This window comes from Lineus longissimus, chromosome 5 (genome assembly GCF_910592395.1).
Source record: "Lineus longissimus chromosome 5, tnLinLong1.2, whole genome shotgun sequence".
Classification (NCBI taxonomy): domain Eukaryota; kingdom Metazoa; phylum Nemertea; class Pilidiophora; order Heteronemertea; family Lineidae; genus Lineus; species Lineus longissimus.
Genome location: NC_088312.1, coordinates 11,478,647 through 11,496,674, shown reverse-complemented (window position 1 = coordinate 11,496,674; position 18,028 = coordinate 11,478,647). Strand labels below are relative to the sequence as shown.

The window sequence follows — 18,028 nt, the reverse complement described above, 5'->3', positions numbered from 1 at the left end:
TTAAAAGACAAAAAATATACAAAGTCGCCGATAGGAGTCTCTCACATCTCGCATTATGTCAAAACTATTCACGCTTGTATGAGTGACATATTTAGTGCTGATTCAAGCATGACCCAGTGCCCTTGCTGTGCATATCAGTCACCCGAAGATGCCCAAGTTAACCCCTGCTGTTGCCTATAGTCCCCCTTTAAGGACAGTGCCGTCACTAAAACGTCGGTGTTAAACTAACTTTGTATTGTGTTCAGCTTCACACATATTTTAATGTCACAGTCTATAGCGTATAAAGACAACTTTCTGTATAACATTTTTGGTACATGTTTGTAGACAGGTTGAAATTTCTTCACATAAAACAGTTAAGTTTTGAGGCCCTGGGCTGAGTTGTTCAAAACCACGTTAGCTTTAACGGTGCCGTTAATGCAAGTATCAATTTGTGTTTGTACCCCCCCCCTCCTCAAGGGTACGACACCTTATCACCCTATAACAACATCTTAAGGCTCAAGCATCACCCTTTTTTCACCAAGGCTACTTTTTCTTTCGTCAAGACATCACCATCAACAATATATCAGTTGTCACCATCATATAAAGTAACCGGACTAATTTTACTGGGTAAGGCTGTATGTTCGACAAGACATCGACACATTAGCATCCTTATTCTTTCCAGCTTCGCCAAATTTTCACTGAAGGAAATATAAACACTACTCAAGCATCGGCAAAGATTAGTGGTGATAGCTCAACTACCCTTGAGGAGGGTGGGTACAAGAAACGAATTGATACTTGCATAAGTCTCAATGTGAACATTTTGATGGGTTTAGCTGAAAGAGATAACGTCCTTAAGGATACTCAACGTAACCGTTAGTGTTCAGTCAGCACTTAGTTTTATTTGGGGTTTTTTTGGGCCACACCCTGTGTACCAAGTATTTTAGTAAGTGAGCAATAGTGCAGAGGGCAGCATCTGTCTTTTCTCCTTGATTTGTGCAAGGAATTAGATTTGACCGAGATGTACATTTCATTTCCTGAAGTAGAATGAAGAAGAAATCGTTACCCTTGTTTAAAGAGACTATTCTGTAAGTTTATTCCATCAGAACTAGGCCTACCACAGGCACATGGTGAGAGGAGGAGGAGCTACAGAGATACCAATCGGTATCAGAACAATCACAGTGTACAGTTTTTGAGTACTTCTTTTGTGTGAAGAAGTGACTGTTGGGGATAACATGACTTTTGTGCTTTTGAACAACCGGTCCCTGTGCTGTTGGTTTACCATTATCTGTTGTGTATATGCTGTCATTTTTGCCTCACATTTCATTTCATGTCTATTGGGTGTTGGACTCAGTTGGGCATAGAATATATCACTTTGTCTCATATCAGAGGGGACAAGTTATGTTATGGTTCAAGACATAATCATCAAATTTGCGGAGTAGCAGCTCCAATTTTTGCTTGTAAAGCATTCAGACCTTTCGAAATGACTTTGCGTATGAAACTTATGAAGTAGGAAGTGTATTGAGAAAATAGCAGGCCAGACTATTGATAATTACAGAGTTTCTGTGAATTAGGTGGTGCATATTATCATCAACAAGAATATTACAAGAAGGGTGATCACAAAAGGTTTGTACAAATCCCAGAGTCCTCTATACAGGAACTTGGTCAATTTAATTGTTGCCGGCCAGGTGTTATGTTGAAACACTCCTCCTTTAAAGATCTACGGTTGTGTTTGACCATAGAGTCTAAATATCTTTAGTAAGTTACATGTACATGCACATCTAGTTATAGGCATTTCCAGGAATAAATGACCTTTTGGGCTGCTGTGCAAAAACTAATGGGCCGATTACTGGAAGAATCATCAGTAGTCATCCAGAAGAAAGAGGTACAGAGGGGAAAATGTATCTTGGTCATTTAACTTCTGAAAAATCCTATGGAGTTTTAATAAAATACTGCCAAAAAGTTGATGTAAAAGCTATTAGTATATACTTTGGTCCCATTAAGAGATGTAAACTACTTTATATTTTATTGTAGTAAGTCCGTGTGGGAATGAAAATTTTGTCTCCAGCATTGGTGCATTCTGGTTGTGAACTGTCCCTGTTTTTCTCCAATGATATTCACATGGTGGTCTTGCCTTATAGAGTCACAGCCAGTCTATCTAGCCTAAAAACAGGGACAGAATCACAGCCAGTAAAGCATAATATCCTGACAGAGTATCTTATGTGATGGTTTGCTGCGTTCCCCCATTATGTCCTTTGTATCATAGTCACAACCAGTGTCTTCAGGTTTACTGCTATTAGTTGTACGGAGGGTAATGATGTCCTAGGGGGGCAGAAGTCCTAGGGGGGCTAATGTCCGGGGGGCAAAAATCCGGGGGGCAGATGTCCTATGGGGGCAGAAGTCCGGGGGGCAAATGTCCAGGGTGGAAGTGTCCTGATACCGACAGATCGGCCTGAAGACACTGGTTGTGACTAACCATCGGACATTTTCAATCCAAGGACCCCGACAACTTGTTACTGCCGTAAATGACCATTCAAAGAGTGTCAGAAAGGAAAAGGTTTGTAACCAATCCCTACCCACACTTATGTAGGGACCTCATATCTGGGCAGAGATTGGATACCATCGTCCAAGGAATATTTTTATGTCTTTCTTTCAAGAGTGTGACATGCCCGGGCAGTTCCATAGGACATTTTCTGTCTAAGGACCCCCGACAACTGGTTACTGCCCTATCTGAGCATTCCACAAGTGTCAGAAAGGAAAGGTTTGTGTCCAATCCCTACCCACACTTACGTAGGGACCTCATATCTGGGCAGAGATTGGATACCACCGTCGAAGGAATATATTCATATCCTTCTTTCAAGAATGTGACATGCCCTTTCCTATACTAAACAAACAGCTTGTCCCCCCCCTCCCCCTCCTATCTGGCCGTTCGACGACTGTAGATAAAGGCGATCAGAGAGAACAAGGACAACATGAAAAATCTTCCAAATAGTGTGTCACACTGTCCTGGTAGAGCTATTGCCCTATCTAACCATTCCATAAGTGCCAGATCTCATAAAGATCAGTGCACTAAGGCACGCGTTCGTACCCTGTCCCTACACAATCCCTTCTCTAATACTAGGGATGGGGAACAACTCCAAGGAACAAGGACAATATGAAGTACAGGAGCTTCCAAAAAGCTTCAAAACCAGAACATATAAGGTAGCCATTGCCCTATCTGACCATTCCATAAGTGCCATATCTCATAAAGATCAGTGCACTAAGGGACAGGTTTGTACCCCATCCCAACAGCATCCCTTCTCTAATACTAGGGATGGGGAACAACTCAAAGGAACAAGGACAATCTGAAGTACAGGAGCTTCCAAGAAGCTTCAAAACCAGAACATCTAAGGCAGCTATTGCCCCATCTGACCACTTCACAAGATCTCATAAAGAGAAATGTAGTGTCTCACTAAGGCCATCATGAGATAACCAGCAGACAGAGGTGGGTTGTTGTTACTTAGTGAGCTATGGAATTCAGGTTGTGCCTCGGGCCAATATCAGTTAACCAGCTGGCAGAGGTTGGTTGTTCCATCGTCTGTCCTGTAGTCTCCAATGGGCCGATTACTGGAAGATTCATCAGTAATCATCCAGAAGAAAGATGTACAGAGCGGAAAATGTATCTTGGTCATTTAACTTCTGAAAAATGCTATGGTGTTAAAATACTGCAAAAAAAGTTGATGTGAAAGCTATTAATGTATACCATGGTCCCTCTAAGAGATGTAAACTACTTTATATATTTGTAGTAAATAAGGAGTAGATTGTAATTATCAATAACTTAATAAACTCTGTCATCTTTCTTATCAAATTAGTTCATTATTTTCTTAGTTCAGTGCTAGTTACTTTTTGGTTGCGACTGTCCCTGTCTTTCTCAAATGATATTCACATGGTGGTCTTGCCTTATAAAAAATGGACAGAGTCACAGCCAGTCTATCTAGCCTAATAACATGGACAGAATCACAGCCAGTAAAGCATAATATCCTGACAGAGTATCTCCTGTGATGGTTTGCTGCGTTCTCCCATCATGTCCTTTGTATCATAGTCACAACCAGTGTCTTCAGGTCCACTGCTGCTAGTTGTACGGAGGGTAACGAAAATCTAGAGTAACAGATCGGCCAGAAGATACTGGTTGTGACTAACCATCGGACATTTTCAATCCAAGGACCCCGGCAACTTGTTACTGCCGTAAATGACCATTCAAAGAGTGTCAGAAAGGAAAAGGTTTGTAACCAATCCCTACCCACACTTATGTAGGGACCTCATATCTGGGCAGAGATTGGATACCATCGTCCAAGGAATATTTTTTTGTCTTTCTTTCAAGAATGTGACATGCCCGGGCAGTTCCATGGGACATTTTCTGTCTAAGGACCCCCGACTACTGGTTACTGCCCTATCTGAGCATTCCACAAGTGTCAGAAACGAAAAGGTTTGTGTCCAATCCCTACCCACACTTATGTAGGGACCTCATATCTGGGCAGAGATTGGATACCACCGTCCAAGAAATATACTTATATCTTTCTTTCAAGAATGTGACATGCCCTTTCCTGTGCTAAACAACTAGCTTGTCCCCCCCCCCCCCCCCCCTCCTATCTGGCCATTCGATGAGTGTAGATAAAGGCGATCAGAGAGAACAAGGACAACATGAAAAACCTTCCAAATAGTGTGTCATACTGTCCTGGTAGAGCTATTGCCCTATCTAACCATTCCATCAGTGCCATATCTCATAAAGATCAGTGCACTAAGGCACGGGTTTGTACCCTGTTCCTACACCATCCCTTCTCTAATACCAGCAGACTGAGGTGGGTTGTTCCATCATCACTGCAGTTGTCTCTAGTTTACATCTGAAAAAGGGAAAATTACATTTTCAGTGTGGTTGTAGGCCATATGACTGAAGGCTGGAGCGAACCTTTGTGAACCTGTTCACAGCAGAGGTACATTCATTGCTAGATATGTGCCATTCGTCTTCATTTCGTTTGATGATCCTGGTAGTGTTGGAAAGACTTGGCTTGGGGATGTGTTAACGTCGCGTCTTATAGAAACAACCATAAAGTTAGGGTGATTTTCTAAGGTCGAAGTAAGGTTTTGTGTAGAGGTAGGTTTTATGTCGACGGGTATATTTATCCAGTGGCTGATGACACTAGTCTTCTTTGAGTGGTCAACAATTGTTTGCTTTAAAATCCATTTATGCAGATTAGAGTCTATATTTCCCAGCGCATGACAGACCACTGCATACCTCGACGCGTCCTGGGGCATGCTGTGTGTGTCTGGGTTTACTCAAAACAGAAAAAATGCTCATCCAACAGTCCAATGTACGTAAATTCGTGTATAGATACAGGTGACTACAGTTTAGTTTTTTTCAACACATTAAAATAAGTGCTTACTCCAAGTATTCTTTCTGAACGGCAGCTTAGTTTCAAGTGCCTGGCCTAGGTACCCACAGTAACTCAGAGGCTCTCGAGATATATAATGCACTTAAGAATTATTGACAATTATTGCCCGCAGAACAATCATTATGATAGTAGTACATGGACTTGACATAGTTCTATACACAAAACAGTAGGCAAATATCAATCACCTAAATGCATCCCATCGAGCTCATGTAATTTGGCCATTGCTCAACTTCTTTTCTTGTTTGTATAAGGTTGACCTCAATCAAAATTGGTATACTTTGGCCGACATGTGCGCACCTGTACATTTGTCTGAACGGTAGACATTATAGCCTACGTACGTTATTATATCAGTTGCAGGTTACAAGAGAGGACATCGTTGGACCACATTACTAGCTGCAGCTAAAGGATTAAGGTAGGCATTTTGTATGTTTCGTTTCTTGTTTTTATCCGCAAAAATGACACCACGACTGCAATGCAAAGGTGAACTTTTTTGCACGTTTCTCTGCATCAGTCCTCAATCACTATGAAATGTTTTCACCGACCCCAATTTAAGCACCGGGGAGGGGGCCGCTCATCACGAAGTCTAGACTATAACGGCAACAAAAATACTTCGGCACATGCATCGGCGTAATTCAAGTTACACACCAGTCCTGAACAAATTAATGCTCAGCTATTTAGTTTCATGTTCAATTAATTGAGACGACTTTTTAGTATAATAACACAGAGCTTGTTCTCTTAATTCCCTTCTTTCTGCAGCAGACATGAAGGTAACGGTTAGTTCACCAACGGTTCACGCAGCGACCATAGTTCTCGGATGTATCCTACTCCTATCGGCATTGGGGGAAGCAGGGGCCAGGAAGGTATTGGTTTTGTCTATGCAGTTTGGGAGCCACCTGAACGAGTTTGCTGCTATCAGCCATGGTTTACTTGAGATGGGCCACACCGTCCACGTTGTAATGGATGAAAATCTTAAGAATCCAACTCAATTCAGAGGTATGGACGTTCAATTTCTATACTACAAATCGCCGAATAAGTCGATGGTAGACCAGAAACTTGTAGATGAGCGATGGACTGAGGTATTCTTGATCAAGCGACTCACAAAAGCGGAGGCGGTTAACACGTTGACCCAACCGCGATTCACATACGATTGCAAGATGGCACTGCACGACGCCGATCTATTAAAACACCTGGAGGAAGAAAAATACGACATTGCTCTTGTAGACTTACTCATACCATGTTATTATCTGTTGACGCACAAGATCGGTGTTCCTACAGTCAGCCTCTCTACCTTACAATACACGTGGTTTGTCAAGACCCATCCACTTGTGAACTTTTTTGCACCGTGTGGAGTGGACGCAGAAACGAACACATTTTTGACAAGACTAACAACTTTTTTTCTAGTGATCTATTTCGAGAGGTACGTATTGGTACGTACATTTGTGGATATGCAACAGTTCACGGAATATGGCAGAGAAAAGCCTTATTCCTCGTGGCAGGATATTGCTATGAAATCAAAACTATTCATCATGAACAAAAATGGCGTCATTGATTGCCCAACACCGTCCATGCCGAATCTGATACAAGTCGGAGGCCTTACCACAAAACCTCCGAAACCACTGCCTGCTGATTACCAGAAATTCGTAGATGATTCGCAACATGGCGTCATAGTCCTTTCCTTTGGCTCAGCAGTAGCCTACATACCAAAGGAAATGTTCCTAAAGTTCCTCTCTGCATTCGGAAACATCAAACAACGCGTAATCTGGCGAATCACGAGAACTTACGACGAAACCATCCCGGAGAACGTGAAAATTGTCCAATGGATGCCGCAGAACGACCTTCTAGCTCACCCCAATGTCAAGTTGTTCATAACACACTGCGGTGGCAATGGACAGTTTGAAGCCGTTAACAACGGTGTCCCTATGCTCAGTTTTCCTGTCTTCGCAGAACAGGAATACAACGCCCAGCGTGCTTTCCACAAAGGGTACGGTCTTCGTATGAACATCCATAACTTCACCTCAGAAGAACTCATCAAGGCCATCAACGAAATCATCCAGAATCCAAAGTATTCGGCGGCTATCAAGAAGGCGTCAGCCATCCATAGGAGTCTGCCTGACCCCCGGAAGACCAGCGCATTCTGGATTGACCATGTCATGGAGCACGGGGATGACCACTTGAGAACGTCCCTCAGTGAAATGACATCCGTTCAGTATTTCATGATAGATATATTCGCCTTTCTTGCACTCTTCGTTCTCTTAATCTTATTCGTGTTGAAAAAGCTGGTTCAATTTGCTATCGTAAAATTTGCGGGACATCGTGAGGATGTAGCTAAAAAAACGAATTGATTATCCTCCCGTCCTTTGTGTCTGTGTTTAGAGTTGAAGATGAAGCGCATACATGTAGCATTTTCATGTACCCATAACCACAAATTTGACGGTACATGCTCAAATATGACACTCTAAATGTACGCATATTGTCAGACTACATACGCGTACAGTGAAAGGCAAATATGATGTATTTAGGCTGAAAGGGTGGATGTCGTCCTGGGTGCCGACAAATGGTACCCAGGTTCGAGATCGACTGGACAGTAAGCACCCTGGGTGCCATTACACTAGACAAACAGCACCCAGCTTCTTTTTGCCTGGCTTGCGGATCTTAGGGACGAGGAAGTTTCTTGCAATTTCGTTTTATCTCGCGCCGTGGTACTTGCGGCATTAGCAGTGCGCGAAATAAAAAAACACATAAACAGAAAAAAACGCGTTTAGGCCTATAGGTCTTTGAAAGCACATTTCGGATGATTTATTCAGAAAAGGTATGTAGGAGGGATATATTCAGAGAATGAAAAATTGTGTGGTGACAAAATGAATGGATTTGCTGCGTATTTTTATTTTCATTTTTCTTATGGTTATCGTGACACGTGACCTCCGTGAGCGTGGGGCCAACCTCGATTGTAGGTATAGTAAAAGTGTAGAAGAAGAAGCTGGGTGCTGTTTGTCTAATGTAATGGCACCCAGGGTGCTTATTGTTCAGTCGATCTCGAACCTGGGTACCATTTGTCGGCACCCAGGACGACATCCACCCTTTCAGCTGTATTTAGGCGTAGAACAATCAGATGCACCAGTAAGCAGTGGATCATATCATACAAGTACATGTATATAAATACTTTTATAAGGTTCTGTGATTTTTAGGAATATGAACATTGGTCTTGCGCGAGTATGTACTGCACACAAGATGTATGATTTTTTTCAAAACCATTGTAGAAGCGAAACAACTTTAGAATGGCAAAGCCTTATAATAAATCTCTCATATACTAGTAATAGCCAAAATTAAAGTATTTTATTTATATGATCACTTTCACACGGTACTTATTTTTAAAATATAGTAGTAGTAGTAGTTCATGTAGTTCATGTAGTTATTCCTTTACATGGATCAACGTGACCCAACCACTCTGATGCATTCCCTCCGCCCGGCCCACCACAGGTCTTTTGTGCATAGAGTTGTGAGCCGTCAAAAAGTTTGCCGTTTTTACATTTATAAATGACACGTATTTCTATAGTAACTGGCTGGGCATCTGGTATCACAGGTTTGTCAGGACAACTGGCTGGAAAAAATAAAATAATGACATGAGAACACAATGTAATTGTTGAAGATGGCTGCTTAATGTTCATTTTCTAACGAAGTAGAAATAACAGTGCTATATTATACATGGAGAGTGTTTATTTGTGCTGTGCACACTGCGTGCATCTTGCCAGTAGAAATTAGTTCGATATCTGCATTGATCCTCTGGCATGTTTCAATTATGCCGGACAGGTTGGCAGTTAATTAATCACTGCAAACGCTCAACGGAGAAAGAGAACGCCAAGTGGGATACAGATTAAACCATATGCTTTTCACGATGGTTTCTAATAAATGCCATTCCCGTAACTTCCGCCTCAAACAAAACAACGAAGTGCAGAACACAAAGAAAAATGAAAGTGTACGCAAATTCCTACGTTTTTAGTATCTGCTGATAGCCCGGATGTTCGAGCTGATAGTGAAGGGAGAGGTACATGTACATTTCATCGCGTTCACAAAGTTTAATTTGTACCGAGGTGTGGAAGTATCGTTGTATTCCTGCACGGGAAAGATGCCCTATTCATTAGATCGAGCAAGCCTCTTTTTAATATAGCAACATGGCCGTGCCAGGGGCGTAGCTCTTAAAGTGATTTTATCCTGACGCATTCCCACCCTTAACTTACCTTAACTAAGGACCCAGTTAGGAGAACCACTGCACCATTGTTCTGGAATCTCAGCTACACAGGAAAAGCTTTCAGCGGATGGAAGGAAGACAATGATCTGAAACGTTACGATTTCTGACAATTACGCTGATAAGGAAACAAATTCATATCTGATTTTGTTGAGAGATTAGGGAAGGGTCAAACAAGAAAAGCATTTATTTCACCGATTGGGTTCGGCAATTTAGAAGTATGAGTTATGACTAAGCAGAATATGACATTTATCACGGTTCGTATAAATGATATAGCCGCATTTTATTTTTTTTGAGTTGTGCTTGTAGTCAGGTTACCTGTACAAATATATTTTGTTCTGGCGATCAACGAATTGACAAGATGACGATAAGAACTATGCCAGAGGTTAATTACTTTATGAAGAGGACTGTATATCTATATGGTACAAGCTATCATAAGATACCTACAATTCACTACAGCTGTAAATGCTTCAGCCTAGAGCCAGCGGCTCCGTACTAGTTTTACACACGATTGCGGTGTCTCTTCTCCGGCATCGACAACAGGCTATCCTCCGTCTCGTGTTCGATTGCAGACTTCTGTATTTCAGCCCGGAACGTCAGTAGAAGGGCGTAGTAGATTATATATATATATCAAATTATCTTCCCACCAAGGGGAATATATCAATACAAGTTTTTTCCGCTAAGGGATATATACTAAAATGCTTCTCACAACTCAAAGCGTGCTACAACACAAACAGTCTGTAACATTGACTCAGGCTGACTGAAGCAACCTGACCGCTAGCTAGGACTATATAAATGACTTCGACTCAACCGGTTCTGCCCAGATGGCAACAGACTAGTCCTAACTAGCCGGCAGGTCGTAACAATAAACTAGCCAGTAAATTAAGAATACTATACCGCCACGTGTATTCTATAAACGGGGAGGGACGTCAACAGCAAGGCCTCGTCCTTCTCGATCTCTGCAGGGCGGATTCGTCCAAATCGTCAACACGGCTTCTGGCGTAAGCGGAGAGACAGTGATGGAATCACACCCACTGGCTTCTAACAATATAACTATCAAACAGTCACCTGAAGTCAACATACACAGATTAAAACCGTGGGTTAACACAACATCTTTTTAGTCCCAAAATACAACTGGGTTTTATATAATGGTTTTCCAGAAATCCGTTCGCACGGTCTATAATTTTTAAAGTCTATATAACAGGTTCGAGTATGTCCAATAACACCAATGGACTAAAATACTAAACGATAACGATTCATTCTAACCGAGAATCAACAACATTACAGCCCATTCATCGAAAATAGGCCTAAAAGAGTGGAGTGGAAAGTTGCTCAGGTCGACCTGATCTACGCGAGCCTATTCGAAGCACCTGGTCCGCAAAGACCAGAATGCACCTTCAAACATTAATACACCCCCCTTTTAGACCCCTTCTCAAACTATAGAAAACCATGTCAATTAAATGCACAGATAGCTATACATTAGCGAGAGGAAGACACAAACTGGTGATACGTTTACAAACACAGCACGATACACACGGTCAGTGCATCGGCCGTATACAAATGTACGTAAAGCGTGAAAGGCTTCACACCGGTAAAATTATGGCATTTTCCATTCTATCGGTAAAGTATGGCGTGAATCAATCATAAAAACGTTACCACCATTTCAACGCTGCTTCAACCATTTCAACCATCTCGCTACGAACTTCTGGGCGTTGTCATCTATAGAATAGTACAGAACCGGCGGCGATCCTCACTCAATCGCGGACGGAGTCGAAGTGCTGTCTTGAACACACATGCCCATGGGTGTTACCTAAGTCTCGCCAACATCTCGCAAAATCTCGGTAAACAATTTTTTGGCGCGGAAATAATAATACAATAACGGGGTCAAACCGGGTCAAGGGAGAAGTCAGCTGATCGCAATAACAAACGATCACTGATCGTCACAACATATTTCAGCGATTAACTCGTCACCTAAGACATCAGGTTTGATACAGAAAATTTTATTGGTTATTGGTAATCAACTATAGATATTCGTTTTAAGACCATGAAAGGCTTCTTTTACTGGGGATTCTTCGAAAACTACGTCGGACAATGTATTTACGAGGCGATCTGCTCAATCTACAAGCCAAACAATGTGTGTGATATGATGGCACGAAAGAAATCCTGCTGCACGAAAATAAACCTTTAATATTTAATTGGTAATCTCATAATTAACTTGTTCTTTTCATTTAAGTGGCGTGATATGGTGGTGGTCACCAAAACAAAACAAGAGCTACGCCGAGCGAGCACATTATACGCCCGCCAAAAGAGTAAAGGGTGGTTGGTCAGGGTGAAAAGTGTGTGAAGTAGCAGGTTAGCGGAAAATGGAAACAGGTCTTGGTGACCTCGACCTTTGACCCTTTGACCTCCAAATCAATAGGCTTCTTGGGGCCTATACTAGTGCCCTGCAAACCAGGTTTGGTGAATATACATTGTACATGATAATGAAAGGTAAGCGGAAAATGGAAACAGGTCTTGGTGACCTTGACCTTTGACCTTTTGACCTCCAAATCAATAGGCTTCTTCGGGCCTATACTAGTGTCCTGCAAACCAGGTTTGGTGACTATACATGATATAGAATTTCAGTTATCGCGCGGACAATGAAAGGTAAGCGGAAAATTTAAACAGGTCTTCGTGACCTTGACCTTTGACCTTTTGACCTCCAAATCAATAGGCTTCTCGGGGCCTATACTAGTGCCCTGCAAACCAGGTTTGGTGAATATACATGATAATGAAAGGTAAGCGGAAAATGGAAACAGGTCTTCGTGACCTTGACCTTTGACCTTTTGACCTCCAAATCAATAGGCTTCTTCGGACCTATACTAGTGCCCTGAAAACCAGGTTTGGTGACTATACATGATATAGAATTTCAGTAATCGCGCGGACAATGAAAGGTAAGCGGAAAATGGAAACAGGTCTTCGTGACCTTGACCTTTGACCTTTTGACCTCCAAATCAATAGGCTTCTTCGGGTCTATACTAGTGCCCTGCAAACCAGGTTTGGTGACTATACATGATATAGAATTTCAGTTATCGCGCGGACAATGAAAAGTTAACGGACAGACGGACACCGAGCGCCATACCATAATACGCTCCGGAGCGGGCGTATAAAAAGGCACATCGTTGTTTCGCGCCATGTGATAGAATGTTTCAAGTAATTATAATGTAGGTCGAGGTCAGGATAAAGCTAGTCGCTATTTCGGATCTATATCAGCGCTTAGGTCAATAAATTTCTTTTTGATACACTGCTTAGTGTACTCTAAGCGACTCTATAGATCCATAAAAAAATAAGAAGAAGCCAAATCAATAAGTCGGACAACTTTACTGAGGTGTAAACGGAATGAGTTGCACAGTAAAAGTGCTCTGGCGTGTCTGCTGAAAGCAAATCTAGAACCTTAGGCCGGCATATAAGTGTTCGGTGAACAGAACAGAGACGGAAACTATCAAAAGCGTTACACCTGTACCAGTGTGGTGACTCAAGTTGATATACCGTTACGGCCGTCGGATGACTCGCCAACACAGCGATATTAAAAGTCCAAAAATAGCATCGCAAAGCGAGCATAACCCCTCAGCCTATTAAGGTTGAAGGTGAGGTAATGGTGAAGTTGGCTTAGTGGAGTGGCTAGTTTGCATATGGAAATTAAAATTGTGCAAACCTATTTTGAGGATGTGAGCGTGGCGGCCATATTGAATTTCGAATCGCGCTGATGTTCGAAAGGAACCTTCCCCTTACAAAGCTGCATTAGGCCTACACCCACTAAAAATTGATTCCATCCTCCAAGCCGTTCTCCTCGAAATTGGCGGAAACCGATTTCAAGCACGCCGCCCTAGTGGCCATATTGATAATCGGAAGGAGCCCGTTTTCGAAAGGAACCTCGCCCTAGTCACCCCCAACGTACATACCAAAAATGAATTTGATCGGACGAACGGTTCTCCTCGAAAATGACGGAAACCAATTTCAAACACGCCGCCCTGGTGGCCATATTGATATTCGGAACAAGCCCGTTTTCGAAAGGAATCTTCCTCTAGTCACCCTACATACAAAAAAATTGAATTGATTGTCAAAGCCGTTCTCCTAGAAATCGACGGAAACCAAGTAGCAGACGCCCGCCCGGACGGACGGCGCACGTGACGACAATACCCCTCTGGCCCACTTGGGCTGAGGGGTAAAAAGCGAACTGAGTAACCATGCATCAAAATGTCCCCATCCATATATCATGAATGACCACACTGAACTTGCCAATCATGCATTAGATCAGTGAAAGAGATTTTCTACCGGTCTCAATGTCGGCTTTTAATAAAGGTCAATACATAAAAATATCTTCACATTAAAGCCAGCTCATACTGCAGCGTAGGCAGTATCATGAACGTGCTGTGGTACATAGATACGTGACTTGCAGTTAATTTCTCCGAATCAATTCGTGTTGTATTTTTTATATAGGGGTTAAAACTGCAACCTATCACGATAAGTCGGTTGATAACACTACTTCCCTGTGTAACTGAGGAGCCATAAACAGTGACAGTGTATGGGAGGTCGTGTACATTAAAAGCGAACATGTGAATGGTGTAGCAGTTATAAATGTCCCCCTAAAAAGGTGTCATTCCTATTGTTTTCGGACGGAATATGGTATATACAGTTTTTAGAGTCACATCACCTTCAATACGACAAATATTAAAAGCACACGGAATCCTCTATCCCGGGCCAGGACACTCTATCCTAGGACATTTAAAACTGTTACACATTACAGTGTGCTTAAGGAATACCTTCCACCTTAATACTGGCCACCGCCAAAGACCATGCCTGATGTACATCCAGTGCATCTTTTCGCGTACATCATTAGCCAATTCGTGTTCATTACTTCGATAGTACAAAACCGGCAAGGCAAATAAACGTGATAGTCAATTAGTTATGATATATAGTTGAATGATTATAAGAGACATCAAATTACTGCTTATTGAAAATAACTTGGATGGTTCGGGAAGTGCTTAGGGTTGTTTATGATACGCGCTTCCAGCAACCCATAAATCATCGTCTATCGCGGCATGGTCATATGCTGATAAAATGGTTCTCTGCACAGAATTTCATTTACGAAGTTAAATAAGAGGGGAAATTGGAGAATTCCTTCAATCAACGGCCATATGGCTTCGGATGATAAGTCGATGTTGCTGCAGGAAGGTGCTGTCGGTTGTAAAACTAAAAAATCATCATACACCGACATCTCGCGGACCATGAAGACATAGACCGTCTTATCTGAACATGTGTATACTATTCTCATCTCCCGAATCGCGGAAGTCTTTCGCATTTTCGGTCAGCGTAAAAAGAATATCCCCGAGAGCCCATAAAAAGTGAAGACATTGCGATGTGCAGAGACAGCAGCCGAGATGGTCGACGTGGATTTGTGAAAATGTGATCGAATTGATGCAGGCTTTTTTGTCGACCGAGCTCGTACCGATGAAAGCCTCCTTTAGATGATATTGCCTGGCTAGTTTGCAGGTGGACCAACCGCATAGTTAATAACTGCTTTTTTCATTCAAACCTTGAAAGCTTATTACATGGCGAGATGCACACAACACGCTTGAGTCACTGGCAAAATCACTTATCATTCTAGTCGATTGGTCAACGATTCGAATCACTGTTGGAAAACATCACTTCACAGCATCCCGTCTTCACAACAACATCCGAGCATTTCACAATCGCATAAACGCCCAAATCAACACGAGTAAATATTTCCGAGAGTCTATCAATGGTTTTTCAATTTCGTGAAAGCGTTTCGGAAATTGCATGTAACACTGATTGCAACCAGTCATGTCGCATGTGAGTCCTCTCAATGCTTTCCTAATTGATGCTACTCCCCAAGCGCTCAGGTGTAGATTAATCGGGTTAATAGTCGGTTTTGAGAGTAGCTTTGCCAGTTCATTGGCATCGGGAGGTCATATTCATCATGATGGGTTAACCAAAGGCCTTTTTTCTCTCGGCAGTTTCCTTGTCGCCCAAATAATCTGAAAACTTGACTTGGCGCGTTACTTAACAGACGTCTTACTCGAGGTCCTACAAAATATGTACATCACAGAGTAATAAATTGATGATAAAAAGACCATGTTCATTTTTGGTACATGCTGAAAGCCATCATCTAGTAGCAAACACTTAACAGATTATCTGTACACGTACATTCTAGCTTGCAACCCTTCTTTATACTAATTTTTCTTACATGTAATGTACAAATGTGCATGTACACGTAGTTGGTTCACATCGTCAAGATGTGTTTTGATGGTCCATATTTGATTCTCAACAGATTACTGCTTATTTCATTCCACAATAAGTAACGCTAATGCATCGATTAGGTAATGTATCCGACTCGAAGGACCAATCAATACTGATCGCTTCGATATATTGGATTCACTGCATGCTGCAAATCCATTTCAATTTCTATGAGTTTTCTCGACGATTTACAGCCTGGTTTATTGAACTTAGGCAGGCGGAATTCGTGCTGAGCGCATTTGTATTTTATACTAAGAAAATCTCGCGATGTCCATAAGACTGTCATGGCTCCTTCGCAGATTGCAGCGACTAACATCGCTAGTTTGTGCGATGCTATATAGTGGCAATTATAAAAGGAATTCTGCATGAATGCCTCATCCTATTGCGAGATGATTGTCAAGCGACAGCTGCAGTTTTGTTGACTCTGAGGGCATTGATCTTAAAAATGTTCAATTAAACTATTGGTACAAAACGAGCAAGCAATATGAAGCAGTCGGTTCTGTAATATTTGTTTTCTAACGCGATAAACGCTTGATAAACGCTAGACATCCTTTCGTCATTTAGATTTTTGGCTGAGGTTGTTTTCAATTATGTATATGTACACCAGAAATATTCTGAGGATTGCCACCAAAATTAACAAATCTACACAATTGATTAATGATCAAAGAGCTTGTTGGAAACGGAAGCTGACAATTTAGGACAACGGGTACTTACCAATTGTAAGATACAGGCAAAGGTTGGTCGAAATCGACTCCATGCCAATATAATATCTAACTACGAATTCAACAGCGTCGCTTTAGTTTACATAGCTGCCAAACTTGACACTTGATACTTAGACGTTAAATCCTTGACGTCGTGGATGAAAAACTGTTATGGCGTAAAAAAGTTTGCAAAATACACAAAATTAATAGAAATAGTATTCGTAGAATCGTTCTTGGTCTCAAAGTTCACATCTTCTCTAAAGGACATCCACGTCGAACAATGTGTAATACAAACAACATCTTATATTATCACTGTTTGTTTTGGTGCGTTATACCGGGCAATACAAGGATTAAACCTAGAAAGATCAGCATGCAAACAAATATATGCTGCCTCGTCGGTCAAAACACTCCATCATCCTCTACAGGAGCCTTTGCACCAATCAAATGTTTGTAGAAGTGTTTTCTGTATCTTGTGTAGCAGGGGCTGCTGTCAGTGTCACAGCACTTGAACCTCTGTCTACAAAACACACAGAAAAACACAATAAGCAAAACGGGCAGACATAGGCTAACGCACCTAAACAAACAGCGGGCTCCACTTGTTTAATGATTCTTCGATTTGTTCACTTTTCTAGATTCCACATCCGAGTTCGATGTTTCCTCCTTAGTTCCCACTTCCTCATGCGATTCAGCTTTTAGCGCTCCTCCCTCAAAAATTGGATCGTGGAGAATTTTTTCAACAGCTTCCGCTTTTTCGTGAAAGACCGTCTTCTAGGAATCTATCGGCAAGATCGCCTCTTCCAATCTGCCGTAAACGATGATCTAGGACTTGGAATGATTTCTTGCGGCCCTCTGTTTTGTCCCAGTGCAGTAATAGGTCAATGCATGGGACTGGTGGCTCCGTAAGTCCCTGTGACCTCATGGGTCATTTTGAATCCGCTCATGTGAAGGCTCTCTGAGAGTTTTCGACACTCGTTCTTTGTCAGATAATCAGCCACCATTTCGAATTCGTGGATGTTCATGTCCCATGTTGAATGACCATTAAAGAGAAGTTTTGTAAAGCACGCGTTGAAGTTCATTGCAAGAAGAGTCCTCACGAGATTATAAGCCACTACATACAGCATGGACATAAACACATACTTCAAATTGAAGGAAGAGCAAGGAAGGTAGAGGAGGTTGGTCTGCATTGTTTGACCTTTTAGTCGAAGCTATTTTAAAGGGACATATTTGCCACAACTCATGGTCCATTCCTGCGTTCACCGTTCCTGGATTCTCCTGAAAACGGGTTTTCGATTTGGTACAGTTTTGTCTGTGAAACTTTGTAACAACCCACTCTAAACGCGCATCTACATGTATCATGCTCGTTCGGCAAAATCAGCATAGTC

General features: G+C 42.0%; 1 protein-coding gene across 2 annotated transcripts; it reads left to right on the top strand.

Annotated features, from left to right (window-relative positions):
* Nucleotides 1–5,693: 5,693 nt before the first annotated feature.
* Nucleotides 5,694–9,572, top strand: LOC135487876 (2-hydroxyacylsphingosine 1-beta-galactosyltransferase-like). 2 transcript variants are annotated; one of them, XM_064772062.1, is made up of 2 exons: nt 5,694–5,817; nt 6,165–9,572. In XM_064772062.1, exon 2 carries the CDS (start codon nt 6,167–6,169, stop codon nt 7,745–7,747), a length of 1,581 nt encoding a protein of 526 aa, XP_064628132.1. In that variant the 5' UTR covers nt 5,694–5,817; nt 6,165–6,166; the 3' UTR covers nt 7,748–9,572. The 2 variants fall into 2 exon arrangements, with proteins under 2 accessions (XP_064628132.1, XP_064628131.1); XM_064772061.1 differs by having other exon boundaries at nt 6,162–9,572.
* Nucleotides 9,573–18,028: the final 8,456 nt, after the last annotated feature.

What these genes read in the sequence shown, in the direction of transcription:
- LOC135487876 (XM_064772062.1), top strand. Translation starts at nt 6,167, where the DNA reads ATGAAGGTAACGGTTAGTTCACCAACGGTTCACGCAGCGACCATAGTT.